The sequence below is a fragment of the Brienomyrus brachyistius genome, chromosome 22, assembly GCF_023856365.1.
Source record: "Brienomyrus brachyistius isolate T26 chromosome 22, BBRACH_0.4, whole genome shotgun sequence".
Classification (NCBI taxonomy): domain Eukaryota; kingdom Metazoa; phylum Chordata; class Actinopteri; order Osteoglossiformes; family Mormyridae; genus Brienomyrus; species Brienomyrus brachyistius.
Window position 1 is genome coordinate 17,086,984 of NC_064554.1, and position 22,947 is coordinate 17,109,930.

General features: G+C 48.7%; 1 protein-coding gene across 2 annotated transcripts; it reads left to right on the top strand.

Annotated features, from left to right (window-relative positions):
- Positions 1-1,387: 1,387 nt before the first annotated feature.
- LOC125717549 (GEM interacting protein) lies at positions 1,388-22,895 on the top strand. 2 transcript variants are annotated; one of them, XM_048990608.1, is made up of 22 exons: positions 1,388-1,898; positions 3,736-3,879; positions 7,971-8,061; positions 8,186-8,273; positions 8,522-8,585; positions 10,814-10,939; positions 11,568-11,632; positions 11,994-12,101; positions 12,994-13,074; positions 13,183-13,344; positions 13,945-14,082; positions 14,371-14,561; positions 16,026-16,108; positions 16,208-16,270; positions 16,479-16,565; positions 16,779-16,939; positions 17,032-17,208; positions 17,608-17,745; positions 17,836-18,038; positions 19,514-19,823; positions 20,743-20,845; positions 21,125-22,895. In XM_048990608.1, the coding sequence occupies exons 1-22, from the start codon at positions 1,712-1,714 to the stop codon at positions 21,745-21,747; spliced, it is 3,393 nt and encodes a 1,130-aa protein (XP_048846565.1). In that variant the 5' UTR covers positions 1,388-1,711; the 3' UTR covers positions 21,748-22,895. The 2 variants fall into 2 exon arrangements, with proteins under 2 accessions (XP_048846565.1, XP_048846566.1); XM_048990609.1 differs by lacking the exons at positions 1,388-1,898; positions 3,736-3,879 and adding an exon at positions 4,260-4,688.
- Positions 22,896-22,947: the final 52 nt, after the last annotated feature.

The window sequence follows — 22,947 nt, forward strand, 5'->3', positions numbered from 1 at the left end:
GGCTTTTTAACAGCTAAATATATATCCATTTGCGGATATGTACTTAGGTACCGCTTTTCTCATTAAGCCTAAATATACCCGGTCCCTAAGCTGTCGCCGCCTCCGCATGCCGTCGCCTTCAAAGGGGGAGTTAGTGTTTCGGCTATTTCTGGGACTTTAACACGTTTGTATCTCTTCCCTCGTGGGAGACGAAGCTTTCCTGGAATCATTTTGCTTGTGATAAGTGCCGGCGGTTGTGAGCTTCAATCCAAACGCACAAAAAAAAAATCGAGACCAGATATAATGCGTGCAAGTGTCATTCAAATGATTCGTTTTCACTGTAGCCCACCTGCTATCAAATATACAGTACTTTAGACCATTATAACTACATGGAACATTCATTTATATGTATTTAATATATTGAAATGAGGCATATCTTTAGAGTTTCGGTGTTCTCTTTTATGCGTATCTGTTAACCGAGGTCAACAGCCGCGGCAGGAAACCAAGATAAGCGGCCCAGACCGGGGGCCTCCTGCGGCATGCAGATCACCTGCGGCATGCTTGTGCATATCTGAGTAAAAAATCTCAGCTTGTAGTTCTCGGTTATCCCAAGTGAACCCGACTCAGTCCCCGGAAAAAAAACATATACAGCTGTCAAATGATAGGAAGGCACGATTTCTGGAACACGGTTGCCAACTCGCACGCATCTGACATGACACTCACACTTTCTGACTCTCAGGGTCAAGCAAGAAATCTTACAGCAAATCTATGTCATTATATTATAAACCTAAAATTAGCTACATCAAAAGCGTTGGGGTAGTTCGCAAACCTTACACACAATTTATAAGGTAATAAATCTGTTGCATACATGTAAATGAGCGTGCAAACTTGTCTCGAATTGAAAATCACATGCCAGGCAGATGACCAAAGTTGGCAGCCTGACTGAGAAATAACAGCTGATCAATCATAAGGAATCCCGTTGCGGACCTGTTTTAACACGCACGATCAAAGATGTAATTGCGTTAAGTGTAATCTGGGATCAGCGAACTTTCCGTCAATAAGAGATAAACCGTAAAAATGCCGATTTGCGTATGTGGTGACGCGTAGAGGCGATTTGTTATTTGTAAGTCAGGTGAGTTAACGAAAGAAATTTAGGTAGGAGTGATATTGACTAGTAATTAATGGTCATTTATCCGAACAGTCGATGACTTATGACCTATTTACACCTCCTTCCACCTTCCGCGTTGCTGGTTAGACTTACCTCTCATCCATGACTACTGTTATTTTAGGTCAAAAGCGATTACAATCAGCTTCAGAAGATGAGTGAAGGTTGCGGATGTGCTGGAATGTGCCGGAATGTGGCCGGGCGACATGCTTAACTTCAGCCATGCGGGAGTTCATTCTCCTTAACAGTCACTCCTGTGTTAATGGAGAATCAAAGCGCACGGAGTCCGCATCTAGCATTAAAGCACCTGCTGCGTGAAATGCGGCTCTATTGGATGATTATCGACGATCATGTTTTAATCCTAGTGGAATGACTCCATCCTTCATCCCGAAGTACGAAAGATCTTAAGACTACGGGAGACGGATGATTTCTGTGTAGATCGGACTGGTGGAAATGTTCCACGTCTGGAGCCGCATCAGTCGGGCGTATGTCTTAAGTCTGCTCCGCTCTATTTTGTAATGACGGTAATCGCGAAGAAGGGACTGACGAGGACAAATAAGAAGAAACATGGAGCAGATCGGTAGCCTTGGAAGTTCAAGGTTGGAGTCGTCGCCAGCCTTTTTCCCTGCGATGGAGAGCATGGAGTCTGCGTGGCTCGGTGACCGATTACAAGATATACCGCAGATGGTGGCTGAACTTCGGCTTGTGAATGACAGCCTCAAACAGGCTAAAAAGCTCCTGCAAGATTTATGTGGTAAGTGGTATTATTATTATTATTATTATTATTGTTGTTGTTGTTGTTTTTGTTGTTGTTACTATTTTGTGTGATGTATGTGTCCCCCTTTCACAACAATAATGGGTATTAATTCTTGTAATATTTATATCGTTGCAGTTCTTGTAGAATTGATGTCTGGTACTGTGTTTTATTAGTCATCGAGGAGTTTTACCCAACCCACTACGTTATCTCTCCGTATTTTTACTCACATTCCAATCATGTTTTACAGTGGTTGGCCCCAAATGGACCACATAACTGTCACCATGACAACTTTTAGAACATCAGGGAGATGGAATATTCCGGAACAATGAAAATGATGGTAGTCTCTGTTATGCGTCACTCACAAACGGGCCTGGACTGGGCATATTCTCCGTGGGTCGATGGGTTTGCGAGTCTGAAGAATGCCCCCACCATCAATAAAATTTGCGCCAAAATTAAGGGCGAAATTTTAAACCTTGTCCTAGGGCAGCACAATTAATCGAATTTTAATTACGATCACGATTTTGGCTGCCACAGTTAAATTAAGATGATCGTCGGCGATATTAACATTTTAATAGTGGGCTCTGCTGCATATCAAATCAAGCACTTTCTCAACCAAAAGTCAGCCAACCACCAGGGGGCGAACGAGAACATTGACTGTATGAGCGGCAACCTCAAATTGTGATAAAGTGATATGTAGTGTTGGGAGCAGAATGTCATATGTTTTTGTGCTTATTAATTTAAGTATTTCCAAATATTAATCTTAATCCCACAACAGTGATAAGCCTTACTTTAGCATAAATAGTAAAATAATAGATCTCTTTAATCGCTATTGCAGTTGGGTATGAGCACGCGGTCATATTTAGAAAAGATATAACAGAGACACATGTAATGTTTATTCATTCGTTTTGTATTTGGCCGAGTAACAAAGCAAAGGAATGATAAGCCGCTTCAGTCGAAAACTGCATTTTACTTCTCATTTCAAATAAAATGCCGGGTTGGCAACTTTGGTCAGCTGCATGGAGTGAGAATCTCTGTTCTGCACATACATTTACATGTATGCAAGTTTTATTGCCTTGTAAATAGTCTGAATAGACGTGAGAGTCTGAAAGAGTTTGCAACCCTGAACACGTACATTTTTTTATTTCACCTGAATTGATTTGTATAGAAAATAACAGTATACAGTTGTTAAAAAGCAGAAACTTCGACCAACATGAAATCACCAATAAACGACTTCTGTTTATTCAACATTTTATAAAATGCATAATGCCTCTAAAAATGTCCAACTTTACTGACAGAATAGCCACTCTGTTATGAACATTGCGGCTTTTTGAGTGTTGTTAGCTGCTGTTATTAACACTAAAAACACATTAGCGCAAACAAAAGGGCTGCACACACCGAAGTAGTTCTTGCTTGTTCATTGGCTGGGAAAAGGCAGTTCTAGTGTTATTAGGGGGTAATCAGCGTTACCTGCAAGATCGCTATTTTTATTTTTGCTGCAATTGTTTTCATTATTACTTTATTTAACTTGACACACCACATCTTTAAACTCTCATCCTTGCATTAGAATATAGACCAGTTAATATTGATGGTATCTCATGCTGCGTCATATGTTTTAAAATTACTACACACTGAAAATTGAACTGAAGCTTGACATTTAAAAAAATCGCAAATCAAATCGTAATCGCAATATCTGTCAGAAAAATCGCGATTAGATATTTTCCCCAAATCGTGCAGCCCTATCTTGTCCAGCCTTGTTCGCAAAACCGTTCTATCCCATGGTGAAGTGCTTTGTTAATGTCTCATTTGGCTCTGTCCTTGTCCACCCCCACCTCAGACTCATGTGGATCCACCCAGCACGACGGGGACGCTGCACTTGAGGGCTTGATGGCCTCTCTCCAGCCCCTGAGGGAGCGGCACCCCTCCATGGCTCATCCCCCTTTAAGCCATGCCATCTCAGCCCTTCTCGACTCCCTCAAAGGTCAGTGCCTCTCTATTTGACTTGTAGGACCAGTGTTTGACAGCAGGGGGTGCTAGAGTCGTCTCTGAAACCACCTGTCGTTCTTGGGTATGTGGCTTACTGCTCATGAACAGTGAAAACTCTTATACTCGCATACTAAAGGAATCACAATAAATATAGGTGATGGGCCAAACGGGTAAATATTTTTAATTGGTGTGACATAATGATGTAGCTATAAATTAAAGCATCTCTAACTGTAAGGGGGGGTTGGTGGGTGTGTCTTCCTCAGAGAACGAGACTCACTTCCTCCCCTCAAAGGTGAAAGAGCATTGGCCAATCTCCTCAGCATCGGGGAGGGGAAAATAAATGTTTTTTTTTCTCTTTCTTTTACAAATGCACACAGTGAGAAAGAGAGAGTGTGTGTATGTGTGTGTGTGTGAGAGAGAGAGAGAGAGAGAGAGAGAGAGAAAAGGAGAACGAAATCTTTAAAACGCCTCAAAGTTTTTCCTGTTAGTTTTCACCGAATGCAAAGCACCAGTGAAAGAGTGTGTGTGTGTGTGCGTGTCTCTGTGTGGGCGCGCGCGTGTATGTGTCTGTGTGTGTCCACCCGCGCCGAGCGTCGAGTGAGACTGAGTATCTTCGGCCTGCTGTCCGCCGCTTGGTAAACGCCAGAGAGTCTCGGCGAATGGGATCTTTGGCACAGATTGGCTGCGTGGCGTGAGGTTCTGAGGTCTGTCTGTCTGAGGGAATTTTGGGAGGAGAGAAAGCGGGAGACACGCTGATGGAGGAAGCGACAAAGAATGTTGCAATGGCGGACTGCAATGCCCAGGGTGAGTGTGAGGGCCCGGGTGAGGGTGGGCGGGACAACGTACCGCAGTCGGCCATCTCGACCCAAAAACACAGGCCGTGTTCCCTCGTTTGTACTGTCTAACCCTTCCCTCCTTTTTGGTGCATATATGCTTTCTTAGACTGTCCATCAATCTGCCGTCGGATTGGTCATTGTGAACCTAGAGTCTGTTCCAGGCAGCATCAGGCGTAAGACCTTGGTCTGTGGGAAGATACTGTGTGAGAAGAGACCTTACTAACTGCACACCTACAGAGCTGGGGGGATGCAGAGCCCTTCCCTAGAGGTGCGAGGCAATAAACGTGAGCCGCTGAGCCACCCGCAACGTTTGTGTATTTCTAGTCCTGTAAATTTGCTGTTGTTTTGGTATCTCTCATTTCCTGTGGAAACATCTGATACCTCATAGTTTCTCCTTCCACCTTTTTCCTTTGGGTCCAGGTCCGTCTGTCCTTTTGAGCTCTTGGCGTTTGTACGTACTGGATGCCCCGATACCTCAGCCCTAGACCTCACCGTAGGAATAGGTGCCATGGCTCTGCGGTGTGACAGAACGTCTTTGGTCTTTAGCCATAGTATTTACTTGCGTCGAATCTCACGGTGTCGGCTGTCGTGTCTGCGAGGTGTTTGAATTTGAGGGGCACCGGGGCCAGGTTTGTGGGGGAATTATGCCCATTTGGCCAGTACAAGCCTTGCAGTGCTTGTGTGCAGCAAAACCTGATGTAGATGCAGGATGCAGATATCCTGCAAGTTTTCTCAGTTCTGTTTCTGGAAGGCCTAAGGTCCTGTTTGCATTGTCGTCATCCCCCCCCCCCCAGAACACTTCCTAGCATGTCCTGTAAGTGGCATTGCTGCAGCACTTCATTTGCATTTCAATCCACATGCTAGCGGGCAATCTGGTCCAGGCTGTACCTTGGCCTCGTGTCCTGTGCTGGCCAGGTTGGCTCTTGGGCTGCCCGTGAGCCTGATTACGATAAGAGGTTTGAAGATGGATGATTGAGTGGTTGGATACAAATGGCAAACTGCTGGCGGAGCAGCGGCGTGCCGAGAAGTGGGCTGTCCCCATAGCAGTGTGACTCGGAGGCAGGATGTGGTCGACCTAAATGGAACATGCGAGAGCTAGAGAGAGAGCGAGAAGCACTGCTAAACGTCTCTGCAGCTTGTCTGAGAGAACCTGGCAGGATTCTGCATAGAACTTGACAGTGTCTGGAACTGAAAGTACAACGCAATCAGAGACACATTTTTTTCATCAAGTCACAGTGGCGGCCATTTTGTATATCAGCTTCATTTGATGCCAGAAGCAAGAAGCGTCATCTGCCGCATTATCATTCTGCATGTTTGCGTGGCTTGATACTTGTATCTGTGTCTGACTCGGCTCTGCTAGCCCTGTTTGCTTCTTGCTGCAGTTCAGAAGGGACTTCCGATCTTAGTTCCTTTATTTGCCCTCCTGCCATTTTGGTTCCTATATTTCAGCCATGAAACTGGCCGCTCTGTACCTGTCTTTGCTTGCATAATCCCCCCCCCCCCCTCCCCGGATGGAATGAGTAGGGGCACCTCCCCCACCACTGCCTTTTTTTTTTTTTTTTTTTTTGGCTGTTTCTGTTTCCTAGATCAGTTGGTGTTGTGACGTTACTCAGGATGGTGAAAGGGAAGTGGTAGTGACGGTTTGGTCACGGCAAATAATTACCCGATGAGTTTACTGTGAAGGATGTATAAAGTTGTGGTGACAAGCTATGTATTTCTCAGATCTGTCGTGCAGTCAGTTCCTTTCCCGGCTGTCGGGCTTGGTTTGGGGTAAGGGGCTGCTTCATGGAGACGCAGAGGTCGCTCGGCCTGAGAGATTTCACTCCCAGCAACACGCCACATACGTCATGAACGTTCCGGTGATGGAGGTTATAGAGGAGCTCGACAGAATCGACTCCATCTCCCCGATGGCACTGCAGTATAAAAATAAGCCATATTGCACATACTGTTGATTGAAGCCCCTCCCTCCCTTCTGCCAGAGACAATTCTGTGATTTTGTTTAAGGTGGGTGGTATAAGAGGGGCCAACCTTATTAGTCAATGATATGTTTTGGATTGATGAGTGGCAGAATTAGGGGCACTCTGGGGGCCAATCAGCTTTCAGCCGGGGCCAGTGTCCCCGCCTCTGTATTCACCCCTGCTTTCCACGATCGTATTTGTAATGGAATATCATGGAGTTAATGTTTTAAATGTTCAAACCCTACCTTGTATACTTGTTTATAGGTCACATGTGCCACTCAGGGACAAAAAAGCATAATTTGCATAATGATTTCCCCTGAATAATTTCTTAGAATTTGTTTTTTTGTGGTTTTTAATATAAGGGATGGTGCGACTGACTAACCGTGGCATTGTGAGGAAAATGAGTGTTTGCAGTGGTTTTGTATTTTTATTTAAAACGTGGTCTTCTGTGCCTCGCCTGTTGCATGAAATATGCATAGGATTTCTGATCACCTCAACCTGAGTGTCAAACTCGAGTAAGATGTGGAGGCGTGAAAGGGGGGTGGGGGGGGGGGGCTCTAATTCCCCCACCTCCTGAGGAATGATATGAGTAATAAGTGTCATGTGTGTAGCCTGGACATTTGCACAGCTATACTTTCTTTCACTGTCTTTTTGTGTTTGACGGCTTCCGTTTTTTCTCAGTCTTGCTGAAATATCCTCCATGTTTCTGTGCCACTGACTGCGATTTCTTTGCCACATCGAAATGTCACCTCAGCGTCTGAGTCGAGCGTCACGTTGCCGAACACGGCAATAGACTCACTTTGACTATGAGTGTCAGTGAACACACGCAGAATTTCTAGATCTTTCCTTTACTGGAGCCTTTCTAGCACTTCACTTAAGGGCACGCTGCTCCTGAGTCTTGACCCCACAGCACTCTGGCTATGAGTAAGTGTCCTGATCTGCAGCACCTAGGAGAAGAGAAAGCCGGAGTCAGATGAGAAGTCAGTGCTTTTGATTTACGCAGTCCCCCCCCCCCCCCCCCCCCACCCCGCTCCCCCCTTCCTGTAGCCCATGAGCGGCTGCGCACCAGCGTGCGGTTGTCAAGGGCTCTGTTTTCTTCCGAGATGGTCGGGCGGAGGGGGATGGGTAACCTATTGCGTGGCAAAGACCTGGTACGTTGTCGTTTTTAGGAAGTGGTCACCTCTTACTTCCTTGTATTCTGCACGTTTCAACTCCGTGTACTGCGGCAGCTCCGTCGTGGCCTGTGCTGACCCGGCCCGCTCCCCTCTCTCCCCTTTTGCCCCCCACTTCAGAAGCACTGCGTCCGAGCAGGACATCCGAGACGAAGCGCTACAGCGAGATCTTCCGTGATTTCGACAACCTGGAGCTGTCGCTCATCCATGAGTACGTATCTCGCGTCGGTGGCGGGTTCTTCCGCGACCCGCTTTCTCCGTCCGCCTGCTCATGATTCCCTCTTTCCATTCCACTGTCTTTGCCCTGCATTTATTGTGGGAACCTAAAACCCCAGGACTGTGGAGGACCTGCTACCAGACCCTGAGACCATATCCAACGCAGAGACGGAAACCACAGACATCACGGATCCGGAAGAACTGACGGTTAATGATTAGTACTCTTCATTTTTGCTTTGTAGTATTTTATACCGCATGTTCATTGATGCTTACATTTAGCCTTGAGGTTTTCGTTACACCATTGTACTTTTCAATTGTATTATTCTAGATTCTAGGAGTCACAAGGCACTTCTCGTTATATGTCTGCCTTTGTGCGCTATGACAGTAACAATACACACCATAATATGGTGACCTCCCCGCTGGAGCCGATATAAACTCAATGACTCCTTCTACAGCCTGAAGAAGGCAACGACATTGAGATTCGGGCTGATGAAGACCAAAAAGAAGGATCTTCAGCAGGTAAGTCCTTCAAGCTTGCTGTCTGTGGGCCCCTCCCCCCGCCACCCCCACCTACCAGTAGCTGGAAACAGATGATTGGGATGAGTTTCGTGGTAGTTTTTTGTATTTGCATTATGTTGGGAGATCAGATTTCTCAGTCGAAGCTGCGTCAGTCTTCAAATGCACCTGTAAGACTGTGCGAGTGTGATGGGGAGCAGCTGGGCCAGGCAGTGTGTGGGGCTGGCCGGGTTTTTACCGGATGCTAGTTTAGGTGGTGAGGTTCTTCCATGACTCCACACTCTGATCTCTGTCCTGGTCCCAAAAGTGCCCCCATCTCCCCTGTTTTTGGGCAGTTAGTTAATCAGCACCCAGAGAAAGAGAGATTTATATTTGTGTGTGTGAACAATCAGTCAGTATAAACATTGTTTATGTTTGATTGTACTGATAAATATTGTTTAGTGTGATTGTAATGATGCATCACCTGGGTTATTGCATGCATGTGTGTGTCTGTGTGTGCGTGTGTGTGTCTGTGTGTGCATGTGTGTGTCTGTGTGTGCATGTGTGTGCATTTCTGCAACTATTACATTGTGGGGACCACAGTGTGATAAAGACCTGCAACTTCTTACCTTATGGAGATATTTTTTCGGTCCCCCCAGGGATAACCTCAATTTTATAAAAATCTGTGACTGCAGTCAAAAAACTAAAAATGCCAAAAGTCTTGTATTTTGTTTGGTTACTTATGGTTAAGGTCAGGGCTGGGTGGGGGTTAAGGTCATCATTGCTAGGATTAGGGTTTTGCCCATAGAAATGAATGGACGGTCCCCACAAAAATATGAGTACAGGTTTGTGTGTGTGTGTGTGTGTGGGCGGCAGATTGCTCGGTGTTAGTACTGCATATTCCCGGTGCGTCTTTTTTCTGACGCGTTCCAGAAGGAGAACCAGGAGCCTGGCTAATGCCTGTCAGCTCCCGGGATAATCCCCTGGCTGAGCTGCCGTGACGGGGGGTGGAGTCATTGAGGGAAGTGGGTGATTCCATGCAATGCACCTCTCCACAGTGCCGTACACATGCTGTGGCAGCACTCAGGTGAAGCTGAACATCGGCTCGAGGAATTACTTTTTATTTTAATTTTTTATTTTTTTTGTAAGTTTCCTCTGAGCTTGGGAGCGGTAGATGTGCCACTGAGGAACCTCGAGTTTCCAGGTCGTCTGGATGCTTCATCTCAAATGGGTTTGAACCAGGAATCCGAGCAAGAAAACCAAAGGAGAAAGGTCCTGAGGGGTCGTTTCCCTTCGGAAATTCAGTGAAAACTTGAAGTGGGACTTGAGTGTGAAGGCTGAGAACCATCACAGAGAAGATGATCTGGAAGGAGGAGGATTTATCTGTCTGATGGACGCACTAAGGAAGCACTAAGGGGCGGAGTCAGAGAGACAGAGAAGGGAACCAGATTGGCTGTTTGTGTGCATGGTAACTGTTTCCAAGGCGATTTTGGAATCCGGCCTTCTGCCGCAGCAGATTAAATGTGGCCACATCGGTAGACACCCTGCAGTTCTTCTCCATTCTAGTGGTGGCGTTGGAGGAACTACTGGTCAGTTTGTCATTTCCGTGGTGACCAGGAGAGCACTCAGGGCCTGGAGGTAGGAGGTGCAGAGTGGGCGGGGTCAAGAGACAGGTGAAGAGCCAATCAGGGAAGCTCGAGCTCCTCGAGCTCCCACCCCTGGCCCTATTTCAGATCCTCCGTCTGTCCACTGTAGGACAGCTGGACATGAATTTTTGTTTGGGTATTTCACCCCCCTCAGCATCCTGAAGAGGACTCTGTGCTGATCCTGCCACCGAGGGGATTTCCCTCCTCAAAGCCGTTCAGAACCCGGCGCCATTCAGCAGCCTGTTCTTTCTGGAGCGGAGGAAGGTCACAGCGCTTCACAGACCCATCTTGCCGCTTGGCACCAAGGACAAGACAGGATTACACCTCGTCTCATTCCTCATCTCTGCTGTATATTTTTTTTTTCTCCTCCCTGGAACATGGCGATAGCTTCGATTCTGCCATCCATGTGTGCCCTGTTGGATTCTCAGTAGTGCCCTCTGGTGTTTGGTGGCTTTATTGTTCTCTGAACCCCTATGGGCGTGTGACACGGGACCCCACCCCCGATCGGGAACGGCTTTTAGGATCTACGCTGCGGGGTGTGTGTATGCGTGGGGGTGTGGGCTGGATGAGCAGGACCCACAGTTATGCTGATACACTCCCTCTCAGCCCAGGATGCAGACCTGGTGCTGCGCCGGCACGAGGGTGGTGTGGATCTGGCCCTGCAGTACTCCAAGACGTGGTGCCGCTATGCTAAAGATCTGCTCACCTGGATGGAGAAAAGATTCAGCTTAGGTAAGGGCCCCGGCCCTTGCTTTGTCCCTTCATGTGTGTCTGTGTTTTTGGCCGTGAACCTGTTCTCTGTCAGTCCGCCTCTCTGCGTGGGTCCTTCTCTGTCTGTTCATCTCTCTGTGTGTCTGGTTGTGTACCTTCCCTTTTAAGTCTGTCCATCTGTCCTTGTGTCTGGACGGGTCCATAATGAATCTCTTTTTCTCTCTATCCTGTCCTGCTCTCACAGCAGGTGTGACAGGTCTTGCACCAGTCCAGCTGCCGGTTCGCCTCTCATGCCCTCGCTGTTAGTCACACAGTAATCCGTGCCCAGTGCACAGCCACAGTCAGTAAGCAATAACCCTCTTTCTGAGGCTCCTGCCGCACTGTATTCTTCACCTCCCCCCCCCCCAGAACTTTTTGCTTCATTATGGATGTTTAGCAACTTCAAACATTACGCAGTGGCACATCTGGGCGTGTTTATGGAGTATGAGCAACTCAGCTTCCTGTCCCGTAGGTCGAACAGAAACCATTTCTCAGCCAGGGTGTGGTCTTCTCTGTGGTTCCTGGGACGGGTTTCGCCCTGTCACCGCGTCCCCAGCAGGGTCACTGCCTGTTGCCGCACCTCCATAACCTTCTTCCTCTTCACACGCAGAGCAAGAGTTTGCCAAGAATGTCACCAAGGCAGCAGAAGCAACCAAATCTTGCGTCTCTCAGCAGGTTCGCACCCGTCTCTCTCCCACTTCGACTTGAGGTCGTCTCCGCACGCTGCCAGCATTCTAGTCCCGCCCCGGCTGGGGTGGATTTTCCATGCTTTCCCCAAGCTTGTGTGGGTTTCCCCCCTACTTTCCCCCTAAGACCAAAGCAATCAAATGCAGACAAACCAATGGCTTCAGCCCAAGAGAGTGAAAGCGCGAACCTGCCATAGACTGTCTTTCCTATTTTGCTGTGGACTTTTCCTGAGGAAGCTTCTAGATCATTATGAAAACTGTAGGATGTTTTTGTCCTTATCTGTCTGTCTGTTAGGTGACACCTCTCTTGTGTGATTGACTGTGTGTCTCTGTGTGTGCGGCCCTGCCAGGACTGTATGCCTCTGCAGTACGTCTACATCATGATCATGGAGCGTGACATGAAGAACAGCCAAGAGGCCAAAAAGACCGGAGAGATGCTGCATCAGCGTTGCTACCAGGTATTCACCAGCAGGGGGCGAGAGGGAACCAGCAGCTTATAATGGGAGTCTGGAGAATCCCAGCTGTTGGTGCTTTTCCACTGTCGCCAAGAGCAGAGTCGTACCCTGAACCGGCGGTTTTCCATTGTAAATTATCAGAGCCGTATCCGCACTGACCTGGCCCTGCTTACTAGCAGAACCAAAATGCGTGACCAAAGCGAGCTGATGTCGTCCCACCGTCCGATTGGCCGAAATGCGTGGAGAGACTGGTGATCTACATCAGTATGCAGTGTGGATTCTCTGAGGGGAAAAGCGTATTGGCTCAGCAGGCTATGCCTCTGTGCCTGTGATCAGAAGGTCGCCAGTTCGAGCCCGGCTTTAGCGGCTAGTCGACGTGTCCGTCGGCCCTTAACTGGATCGGCACCACTGCCGGTGGCTGCACTTTACTGCCAAGCTCGCTCTCACCTATGTGTCTGTGTCATGGGGAGCAAGATGTGTGAAAAGAGAATATCCCTACGAGGGGCCAATAAAGTGTCATTATAAATGGCGTATTATATATACTATTCATTACTATTAGTATCATAATGTATTGATGCATTTTTGTTGCCTGGGAACTTACCACCTACTTAAAAATGTGCTATAGAACAGCTGAATGGAATGGATCCCTAATGCAAGCTAATGTAAGCCAATTCTAATTCCAGTAGCGTTTGATGCTGATGTAACATGGCGATTCTCACAAACGGGTACGGCTCGGTCCGGCTCGGGTACGGTTCTGGTACGGCTCGGGTATGGCTCGGTTCCTGCATGCCGGTAGAAAAGCTCCATAAGTGTCACACAGATGCTCCTAATCTTTCTCTCTCGTTCTCCCTTTTTCCTTTTCCCTCCCTTTCTTCTACCTTTTCTCCATTCCCAGGCTCTCGCAGCGAAGAAGAACGAAATAGACAAATGGCGACGGGAGTTCAAGGAGCAGTGGGCGAAGGAGCAGAAAAAGATGGTAATGTAACTGCGCGCCCTTGCAAGTGGCCCAGCCGGAGGCCCACCTTAGCCTCAGACACCGACCGCCACCCCGTGAGCTCACCCCCCCCCCCCCCCCCCCCACTAGAACGAGGCGGTGTCAGCACTGAAGAAGGCCCGGCAGCAGTACATCCAGCGCTGCGAGGACCTGGAGAAGGCCAAGGCTATGAGCAGCAAGGCCGAAGAGGAGCTGGGCGGCTACAAGACGCTCGACAAGCGCAGGAAGTCCAGGGATGAGGCGCAGACCAAGGCAGGCAAATGAACGACACAGTGACACCCACACGGGGGGCAGTAAAGACCCCACCCCCCAACAGATATCACCTGCACGCTTAACAATTCTACTGCATTTAGTGCCGCGCGCACACTGCAGAGTATGTCATTCATTGCTATTCACTGGTTGAGTCCTTAGAGAAGGTCAGTTAGGAGCTGTTAACATGGGGAAAATGAGCTAAAGTGTGTGACTGATTATTTTATTTAGTGTACTTTCTGACCGTGCACTTCCAGCGACTGTGAGTGTTTGGAGTGTAAAGCACACGGACCCCATCCTTTCTGCTTCGATACACCTTCCCAAATTCATGTTTCACGTGCTCCTCTCGTCACCTGGAAAATGTCTAAGATCACTAATGATCATTATATTGTTTGTTTGTAGCAATGTATGCATGTTTTTCTGTGTGCCCATAAGGGTATGTATGTGCGTGTCTTTGTTTCTGTGTGATATTTGTGTATTTTTTATGTGTGTGTATATTTAGGTTTGCGTGTTTATTTGCCTGCTTGAGTGTTTATATGTGTGTGTGCATGTGTGTATTTTGCATGTGTTCATTTTTTTTCTGTGTGTGTGTGTGTGTGTCAGATGAAGGAGGCAGAGGTGCAGTACAGGCAGTGTGTGACCGACGCCAACGCACACCAGGAGGATCTGGAGAAGGTGAAAGAGAAGATCATCGCCCACATCCGCAAGCTCATCCAGCAGGGTGACACCGTGTTGAAGGAGGTGAGCATGGCGAAGTGGGGGGGGGGGGGGGGGGTGAAGAGAGAGAGAGAGAGAGAGAGAGAGAGGCACGATCACAGGCGGAGGAACCATGGCATGGACGGACCTGTGAATTTAACGTGCCACTTAGGTGTCAATCACGGCCGTTAGAAGCACAGTCCGCAGAAAAGCTTGCAGGACGTCCAGATACTGTGGGACAATTCATCTGATTACCTCAGAGCTTTAGACTGACGGCACTGCTTTCTATTAACGACGTGTAACCCTCACCACTCACCTCCCTCCCGCTCCCAGGCCACAGTGAACATGTTTCACTACCTGCGTCTGCACACGGAGGCCATCCCCCAGGGCTACTTCAGCCTGGAGCAGACCTGCCGGCCCTACGAGCCCGGCGAGCCGTACCTGACCTACATCCTGAAACAGCAGCGCCGTTCCCAGCCGCTCCAGGCCTTCATCTTCCAGGAGTTCGCCCCACAGAGCAGGAGGTGAGTAGGCAGCCCCATGGTAAGGGCACAGGAGGAAGAAGAGCATGATTTGGCAAACTACTAGCATAGGCATCAAAGGAACAAACGTGAGTTGGACAATGAAACTGAAACACTGGCCAGTATAATGTTTGAGGTTTCGTGCTTATATATGCATAGCCTGGTGGCCAATCTTTACCCATTACACATTCCATCAATAAGAGCAGAGTCTGAAGGTTGAATTAGCAGAGCAATAGCACAGATGTACGTAAAATATTGCAATCCACATGAGTAGGAGACATATCAGAATTGAAAACTGGACAAATTGTTGGTGTGCGTGTCACGGGCGCGTCTGTGACCAGGACAGCAAGTCTTTGTGATATATCAAGAGCCATGGTGTCCAGAGTAATGTCTGCATACCACCACGAAGGACAGACCACATCCAACAGGAGTAACTGTGGATGCACGAGGAAGCCGTCTGAATGGGATGTCTGAGCACTAACCCAGATTGTATCCAAAAAACATAAAACCACAGCTGCCAAACCTACAGCAGAATTAAATGCACACCTCAACTCTCCTGTTTCCACCAAAACTGTTCATTGAGATCTGCACAGGGTCAATATTCATGGTCGGGCTCCTATAGCCAAACCTTTGGTCACTCGTGCCAGTGGCAAATGTCAGTTTCAGTGGTAGCAGTAGTACAAATCTTAGGCTGTGGACAATGTGAAACATGTATTGTTCTCTGTTCCTCTGATCTGGGAGAATTACAGTGTGGAATTACAGTGTGGAATTACAGTGTTGCATACTCAGAGTGCAGCACAGGGGCGGATCAGTGATGGTTTGGGCTGCAATGTCATGGCATCCCCTAGGCCCACCGCTTCTTCTAAATGGCCGCGTCACTGCCAAGGACTACCGAACCATTCTGGAGGACCATGTTCATCCAGTGGTTCAAACACTGTACCCTGTAGGTGGTGCCGTGTGTCTGGATGATAATGCACAAATACTCACGGCAAAAGTGGTGACAGAGTGGTTTGATGAACACGATGTTTAACATCTCCCATGGCCTGCACAGTCAACTGATCTGAATATTATTGACCCACTTTGGGGTATTTTGGAGGAGTGAGTCAGGAAACGTGTTCTTCCAGCAGCACATAGTGACCCGGCCATGTGCAGGACTGGTATCTGTCATTCTCAAGACAAATTGATGCAGTATTGCCCCAAAAAGGAAGACTTACACTGTATTAATAAATGATTGACCTAAAATCAGGTGTTTCAATTTTGGTTGAACCCCATGGGGGGCACTGGGTAAGTTTCACTACAGTTGCTCCTGTTGACTGGCACTGAATGTGGCTTGTTGTGATCGAGGTAGAGATCGTGGGTGGTGGAATGGGAGTATTTCCCACAATGCACCTGTGGGCCACGTCAGGGAAATAGCAGAAGTAAACTGTGGATGTCAGCTCGAGATGCATGCATGCTCTCTACCCGCAGGTCTCCCCCTAGTAGCCGACGCAAAACCAGCAACCCCATTGGACCCGACTTGGATGACCGGCCCAGCAGCTATGGAGACAGCAGTGAGTGGATCGTCCCGTGATGGCAGGGGCCATTTAATGCTCGTGTCTGATTGGTTGGGAAGCTGCATTTATCACACATCATGTGATGTGCTTCCACAGAGAAGGCCGGCTGCAGTGACTCCGATAGCATTGGGGGGAGCATGGAGTCTCTGACCAGCCCAGGTGAGGATCTCTGTCTCTCACACATATCCGGCAGCATTTAGTCGAAATCAGCAGCACCCTCAAAGCCCTCGCTAGCCAATAGGCAGCCTTTAGTAGCCCAGCCTTTAGTAGCCCAGCCTTTAGTAGCCCAGCCGTTAGTAGCCCAGCCTATATGAGCATGGGTGCAGCAATTCCAGCGATGTGACTTGCGTGGGTGTTTGCTTCTCAGCCCGGAAGCTCCTGAAAGCAACTTCCACCGGCACCATGTCATCCGATGACCTGGAGGACAAGGAGCTGGGGATTTCATATGAAATGGGTGAGTGACAGCAGCATCCACCAATGAATAGCAAGCTCATATGTTACGTCAGCTGTTCCCTGTAAAAAAAAAAAAAAAACTCTCAGTTCAGTGTTAATTAGTACCTCATATACCTGGAATAACACCATAAAGGTACAATATATTTTGGACTTAATTAAAATAAATTTAATTAGTGATTAGTAAATTGATTGTGTCCTGTGTCTTCTGGGCCAGACCCCACTGAGGACGGCAATGGGACACTAGGGGCCGTGTGCAAAATGCGCACGCCGTCCAGAGCCGCGCTGACGCACAAATTAAAGAAGACAAAGAGCAAGATGTCCAGGTGCAAGCAGTGCGACAACTACCTCCTGGTGCACGGTCTCGAGTGCGAGGAGGTGAGCGGGAGGGGAGGGCAGGCCGGGAGGGTGAGCTGCAGGGATATACATGTCCTCTGTCAGTGTACCCATAATCCTCTTTACTCCGCCAGTGTGGCCTGGCAGTGCACAGGAAGTGCCTGGAAGCGTGCCAGATAGAGTGCGATCACAAGAAAGGCACAGTGTTCGGGGTCAGATTCTCCTTGGTGCAAACTGACAGCTCGGGGGAGGTGCCGTTCCTGGTGCAGCGCTGTACCACTGAGATTGAGAGCCGGTGTCTGACCGTGCAGGTAAGGGCCGTTGGGGTGGGGGGCTGTCACCCAGTGCTGGGCTTTTATGTGACTTTTATGGGGGGCTGATGGTCCGTCGCCATGGCAACGCAAGATAACTGGAATCCAGCTGTAATTGTTGTGCTGCCACCTTGCTTGTCTGCGAGTCATGTGCAGTGGCGGGATTTCAGTGTGCCCAGGGTGGCCTGTCAGAGTGGAGGGGAATGTGGAGAGCTTTGCCTGCAAGAAGTCCTGGGTTCAATCCCCAGCATCTCCATTCAGGCACCACGTGCAGCCTAAATGTTTCCAAGATTTTCCCACTCGATGAGGGACCGATGAAGTTTATTTAATGTAACTGCGTGTTAATTAGAAAGATGCGCAGTAGAAGATGACCTCACGGGCCTTGTTCCCATGCCTTAGGGCGTGTATCGCGTCAGCGGTTCCAAACCTCGCATCCAGAAGCTCTGCCAGGCCTTCGAGACGCAGAAGGACCTGGTTGATCTCGCCGACGTCTCGCCCCATGACATCACATCCATCCTCAAGCACTTCTTCAAAGAGGTCAGAGGGCGATTAATGACGCGACAGACAAATTAAGGAAAACTCCTGTAGCCCCTAACCGTGTCCGGATGCCGTGTGCCCCCCCCCCAGCTTCCAGAGCCGTTGATGACCAGCGACCTGAATGATGACTTCATCATGGTGGGCAGGGTCATCCAAGGCCTGGCCGAGAAGGAGCCAACTCCCGAAACCACCGGAATGATAGAAAATATCGTACAGAGCTTGCAGGGGCTTCTGAAGAAACTGCCCTTGTATAACTACAACACGCTACATCACATGATCACGCACTTGCACAGGTAACACACCCGGTCACATGATCACGCACTTGCACAGGTAACACACCCGGTCACATGATCACGCACTTGCACAGGTAACACACCCGGTCACATGATCACGCACTTGCACAGGTAACCTACCCGGTCACATGATCGTTGAACGTTGTGCTGTATATCCCAAGAAGGGGCTGCCAGTTCATCGTATAATAATGATATCAACATCACAGTGACCCAATAATCTATTTGTGTCAGTCACAGGAGTCATACAGAACTCACAGAAAGTTTTAGGACGCTTAATTCTATGAAAATATTGCAAATTTATTGATTTCATAAGAAAAGTTAATTGTCAAGCATCGCTTAACATATCTGCACATATCATCATTTCTTTGATTGAATCGTTCAAATCTGTTCTTCCCATATTCCTATTAATTGCAATCGCAGTCACTGGCTCCCAGAGGGGATACTAAACACAAATTGGCATTTTATGTTATTGCAGAGGTGCTGCTAATTAAAAGCACCCAATGAGTGACGGTGAACTTTTTCAACTCAGAACAGCTCTTTTAGAATTTTAATTTATAACAAAATTAATACTTTACTTAAAATTACTCCTTGTTTCTAATGTAATATATTTTTTTGTAAAGAATAAAATCGACAGGCCGATCGGTGCAGCGTCAGCAGTGATGCGGGCGCTGCATCGGTCTGTCATGGTGAAGAGTCTCGATTTACCAGTCGATCTTTATTCCTACCCTCACCTATGGTCATGAGCTATGGGTAGTGACCGAAAGAACGAGATCGCGGGTACAAGCGGCCGAAATGAGTTTCCTCCGCAGGGTGGCTGGGCTCTCCCTTAGAGATAGGGTGAGGAGCTCGATCATTCGGGAGGGATTCAGAGTAGAGCCGCTGCTCCTCCGCATTGAGAGGAGCCAGATGAGGTGGCTCGGGCATCTGATTAGGATGCCTCCTGGACGCCTCCCTGGTGAGGAGTTCCGGGCATGTCCCACTGGAAGGAGGCCCTGGGGAAGACCCAGGACACGCTGGAGAGACTATGTCTCTCGGCTGGCCTGGGAAACGCCTCGGGATCCCCCCAGAGGAGCTGGATGAAGTGGCTGGGGAGAAGGAAGTCTGGGCCTCCCTGCTGAGACTGCTGCCCCCGTGACCCGACCTCGGATTAAGCGGAAGATGATAGATAGATGGATGGATGGATGGATGGATGGATAAAATAATGAATTTTGTTATAAAACAAGTAAATTTGCAATATTTTTATTGAACTGCGCAAGCGTCCCAAGACTTTCTGCAAGCACTATCTTGAAACCTTAAGAAATTAATTTAGTAGCTGAATCGCTTCCAGTCACATGTGATGGGTATGGGGTATGTATGCTGGTCTATGTCTGCAGGCACTAAGTAGCCACTGAAAGCCTTCATGCTGTAGACTAGTAACTGGGACTGACTTTTAGCTGAATGCTCATTCATTCATCCCCCTCCGCCCCTCCCCAAAGGGTAGCGGAAAATGATGAGGAAAACAAGATGTCCCCTGCCAACCTGGGCATCGTGTTTGGCCCCACCCTCCTGGGCCCCCTGGAGTCCGGAGATGTGACCGAGATGACCTTGATGACTAACTCCCAGTCCCAGATCGTGGAGTTCCTCATCTCGCACCACGATAAGGTCTTCAGCCCCCAGACGGAAGTCAGCCTCCTGACCACCACGTCCCACCCGGAAACTCCGAACAGCAAGACCTCCATGCCTCTGCATAATAGCACCCCCCAGGACTCGAAGCCCTTGGCCCAGGAACGACCACGGTCCTTAGAGGTGAGACGCTGACTATGGCGCCGAGACTGACCATGACATAATTGTTTCCACTGGTACTTTCTTCATTCACGCTTGGCTCCCTCATGCTCAGCTGATGCTTTTTACCCTAAATGCCTTTGTATTCTTACCATCTTACACGGCTGGATATACTATAGAGCAATTCAGCTTAAGCACCTTGTTTAATGGTACAACAGCATAGACTTTCTTAGGATTTGAACCTATAAGGGCCTGAACCACTATACTACTGATTCCAGCACTAGCTTAACGATACAAACATGTCCTGGTCTTTAACATTTTACCTTTATAGCTCGATCAACCTCCCCCCGATTAAGGTGAGTACTGGTTACCATCTGGTTAGTAGCTGATGTACGTGAGGAGTAGGTTTCGCCTGGCAGACCATGGTGATAATCTCGTTCTCGAGACTCGCTTGCCGGGGAAAAACGTTCTGGGTCTGTTCTTTTCCTCTCTGTCACTCGCGGCTTTGGAGGTGGTGGAGAGCTGCGCGGATTAGCGCAGATTAGCGCCGCTTAGCGCCGTTGGGCCCTGTCGCCTTGCTGCTCGCCCGGGCTGGCCTGGTCCTCCTACTCTTCGTCGTTTTTTTGCCTGCAGGCCACTCAGCCCTGTCTACCTCCAGCTCTGGAAGATGTAGCTGTGGTTATTAATTCTTTTGTATGCAGACATATGCACAACAAATGAATCCACTGGCCACTGTTGTGTCGCCGGGAGAGTCACATGGTGTTCTAGATCAGAGCGTAGGTGCAGTAATATCTCCGCCCCACCCCTGTGGAGTCCACTATAATTGTACTCCTGATAAACTCATTATAACCATTTCTAAATGGTGTCTACATAGCCCCAGCCATAAGGCAGCCTGCACCGTAGTGTTCGCCATGGTTATCCAGGCTTTGTGTCTTTCTGACAGAATCACACGCTCAAGAGAGACTCCAGTGAGGGCTATATATCGGACAAGTCTTCGTCCAATGAGGCGGTGGACCAGCTCAGCCCTGAGACCAATGAGGGAGCAGGTAGGCGGGGCTTGTAGGCTAGGCGAGGTGGGCATTAATTTTGAAAGGCGAGGTAGGAGGTTGCTGGAGAGGCCTGCTTGCTGGGTATATCTTTTGTCTGTCTGTCATTCAGCAGTCTTTATAAGGGATAGAGTGACCCAAAGTGTGTCAACAAATCATGGCACCTTTGCTCCTCCTTCTCACTAGTCACTTGCTTGTTTCTGCTTGGCGCACTCCCTTTCACTCTGTCCCCGAACCTGACACGCCGTTCTTCTGCCCTTCCCCTCAATCCCTCCACAGTCCTGGCTCTGAACGTGTCCTTGACCCCTTCCCCAAGCGGCCCGGCCCCAGCCCCCGACACACTCCCCGGGCAGCCGCAGGAACACGTGAGCAAGCAGTCGACCAAGTACCAGCTCCCGTCCTCGGCGCTCGGCGCTCACCTGCGTGCCGCGGTCCTGCGAATGGGTCAGGGAGCGGAGGAGGAGAGGAGCGCGAGTCGGGAGAGAGGGGAGCCCAGGAGCACCAACAGCAGCCGCAGCTCATCCCCTGAGCATGGAGTCATGAGGCATTCCAGGCGCCGGCTAGAGATCACCCCAGAGACGGCGCGGCTGCTCAACAAAGCCGGACACTCCCCCAGCATGCAGGCTCACTCACACCTGTCTCCAGTCAAGCATGAGGCGGGACCAGATGCGTCCAATGGTACGCCGGCTTACTCAGGGGAAGCGGAGTCAAAGGATAAAAGGCATTCGTTGGGCAAACTGAACAGCAATCAGTCCAATAACAAGCCAGGAGACCGGGGGCGGGACTCAAATCGGCAAATCAAGAGGCACCCACCAGATGAGAGGACTGCCCAACAGATCCTGTCTGGACTGAAACTGAAACGTAATCACTCAGGAAAGGGAGAGCAGGTCCAGTTTGTGTGAGGGGAAATGGACATATGATACAAGCTGGAGTCTGGCGGGGTGACACCTCCATCCCCCTGGCAACGATATACGCTGCCCGGACGAAAAACGTTGCCATTTCAGAGCCAATCATTGGATCATTATTACAGCTCAGCAACATTATGCAGCAATAAAGCGAAGTCAGCTGGGTACCTGAATCTCCTGAACGCCCAGGTTACCCCATCAGTGGATTTTGTTCTTCCCTGTTGGCACGGGCATATTCCAGGACGATAATGCCCAGACTCATCACCCTCGAATTGTCGCAGAGTGGTTCAGGGAGCACTAGGGGGTCTTGCCCGTAACCACATTGAAGGTCTTTGGCATATGCCGTAGAAGATTTTACAGAGTGGTTCAGCTCCTGCCTTCAATACAAGATCCAAGCGCGAAATGAATGTGAATCTGGATGAAGATAAATGTTGAGATGTGGAAGCAACGCCATGGCGACCTAGTCAAAGCTAAAGGCGGGCCAATCAATGAAAGCTAAAGGCGGGCCAATCAGTGAAAGCTAAAGGCGGGCCAATCAATGAAAGCTAAAGGCGGGCCAATCAATGAAAGCTAAAGGCGGGCCAATGAGATATTAAAGTGTGATTTTTTATTTTTTTTGGCTGGGCAGTGTATAAAAATAGAGACCTTCACACAGGAATACACACGTACAGAACCGTTTTTTTTTTTTTTTTTAAACTATGATTGTACTTGGTTCCCTGCTGAGTCTGTTCATATTGAGATATAAATGACATTATTAAAAAGACTTTATACTCAGTCATGGGTGTGATGTACTACGCAGATGTACTATGACATACACAGAACACCTCTTTTAAACATCCCTGCCTTTTGTCATATTTTGAATATATGGAGGCACACGCAGCGGATTTGATTGGTTATTGAGATGAGCTGGATTCTGATTGGACAATCAGGAATCGTGACTATGCGAGTTGAGCAATGACGGTACAGCGGTGCAGGTTACCTTCCTGAGTGCAATGCCAGGTGTGGATTATACCCAGCTTGGCCTCAGGCTACTCTAATTATCCTTCACAGTCCTTATGTGAGATGAGTCGGTCTTGGTCTTGGTCTTGGTCGCCACGATGTACAAAAAAAATGAATAAAGATTCACACCTTCTTTGTCTTCTTCAGGGGGTAAAAAGTACATCTGTTTCACTCAGGGGAAACAGTACTCGTATTCCA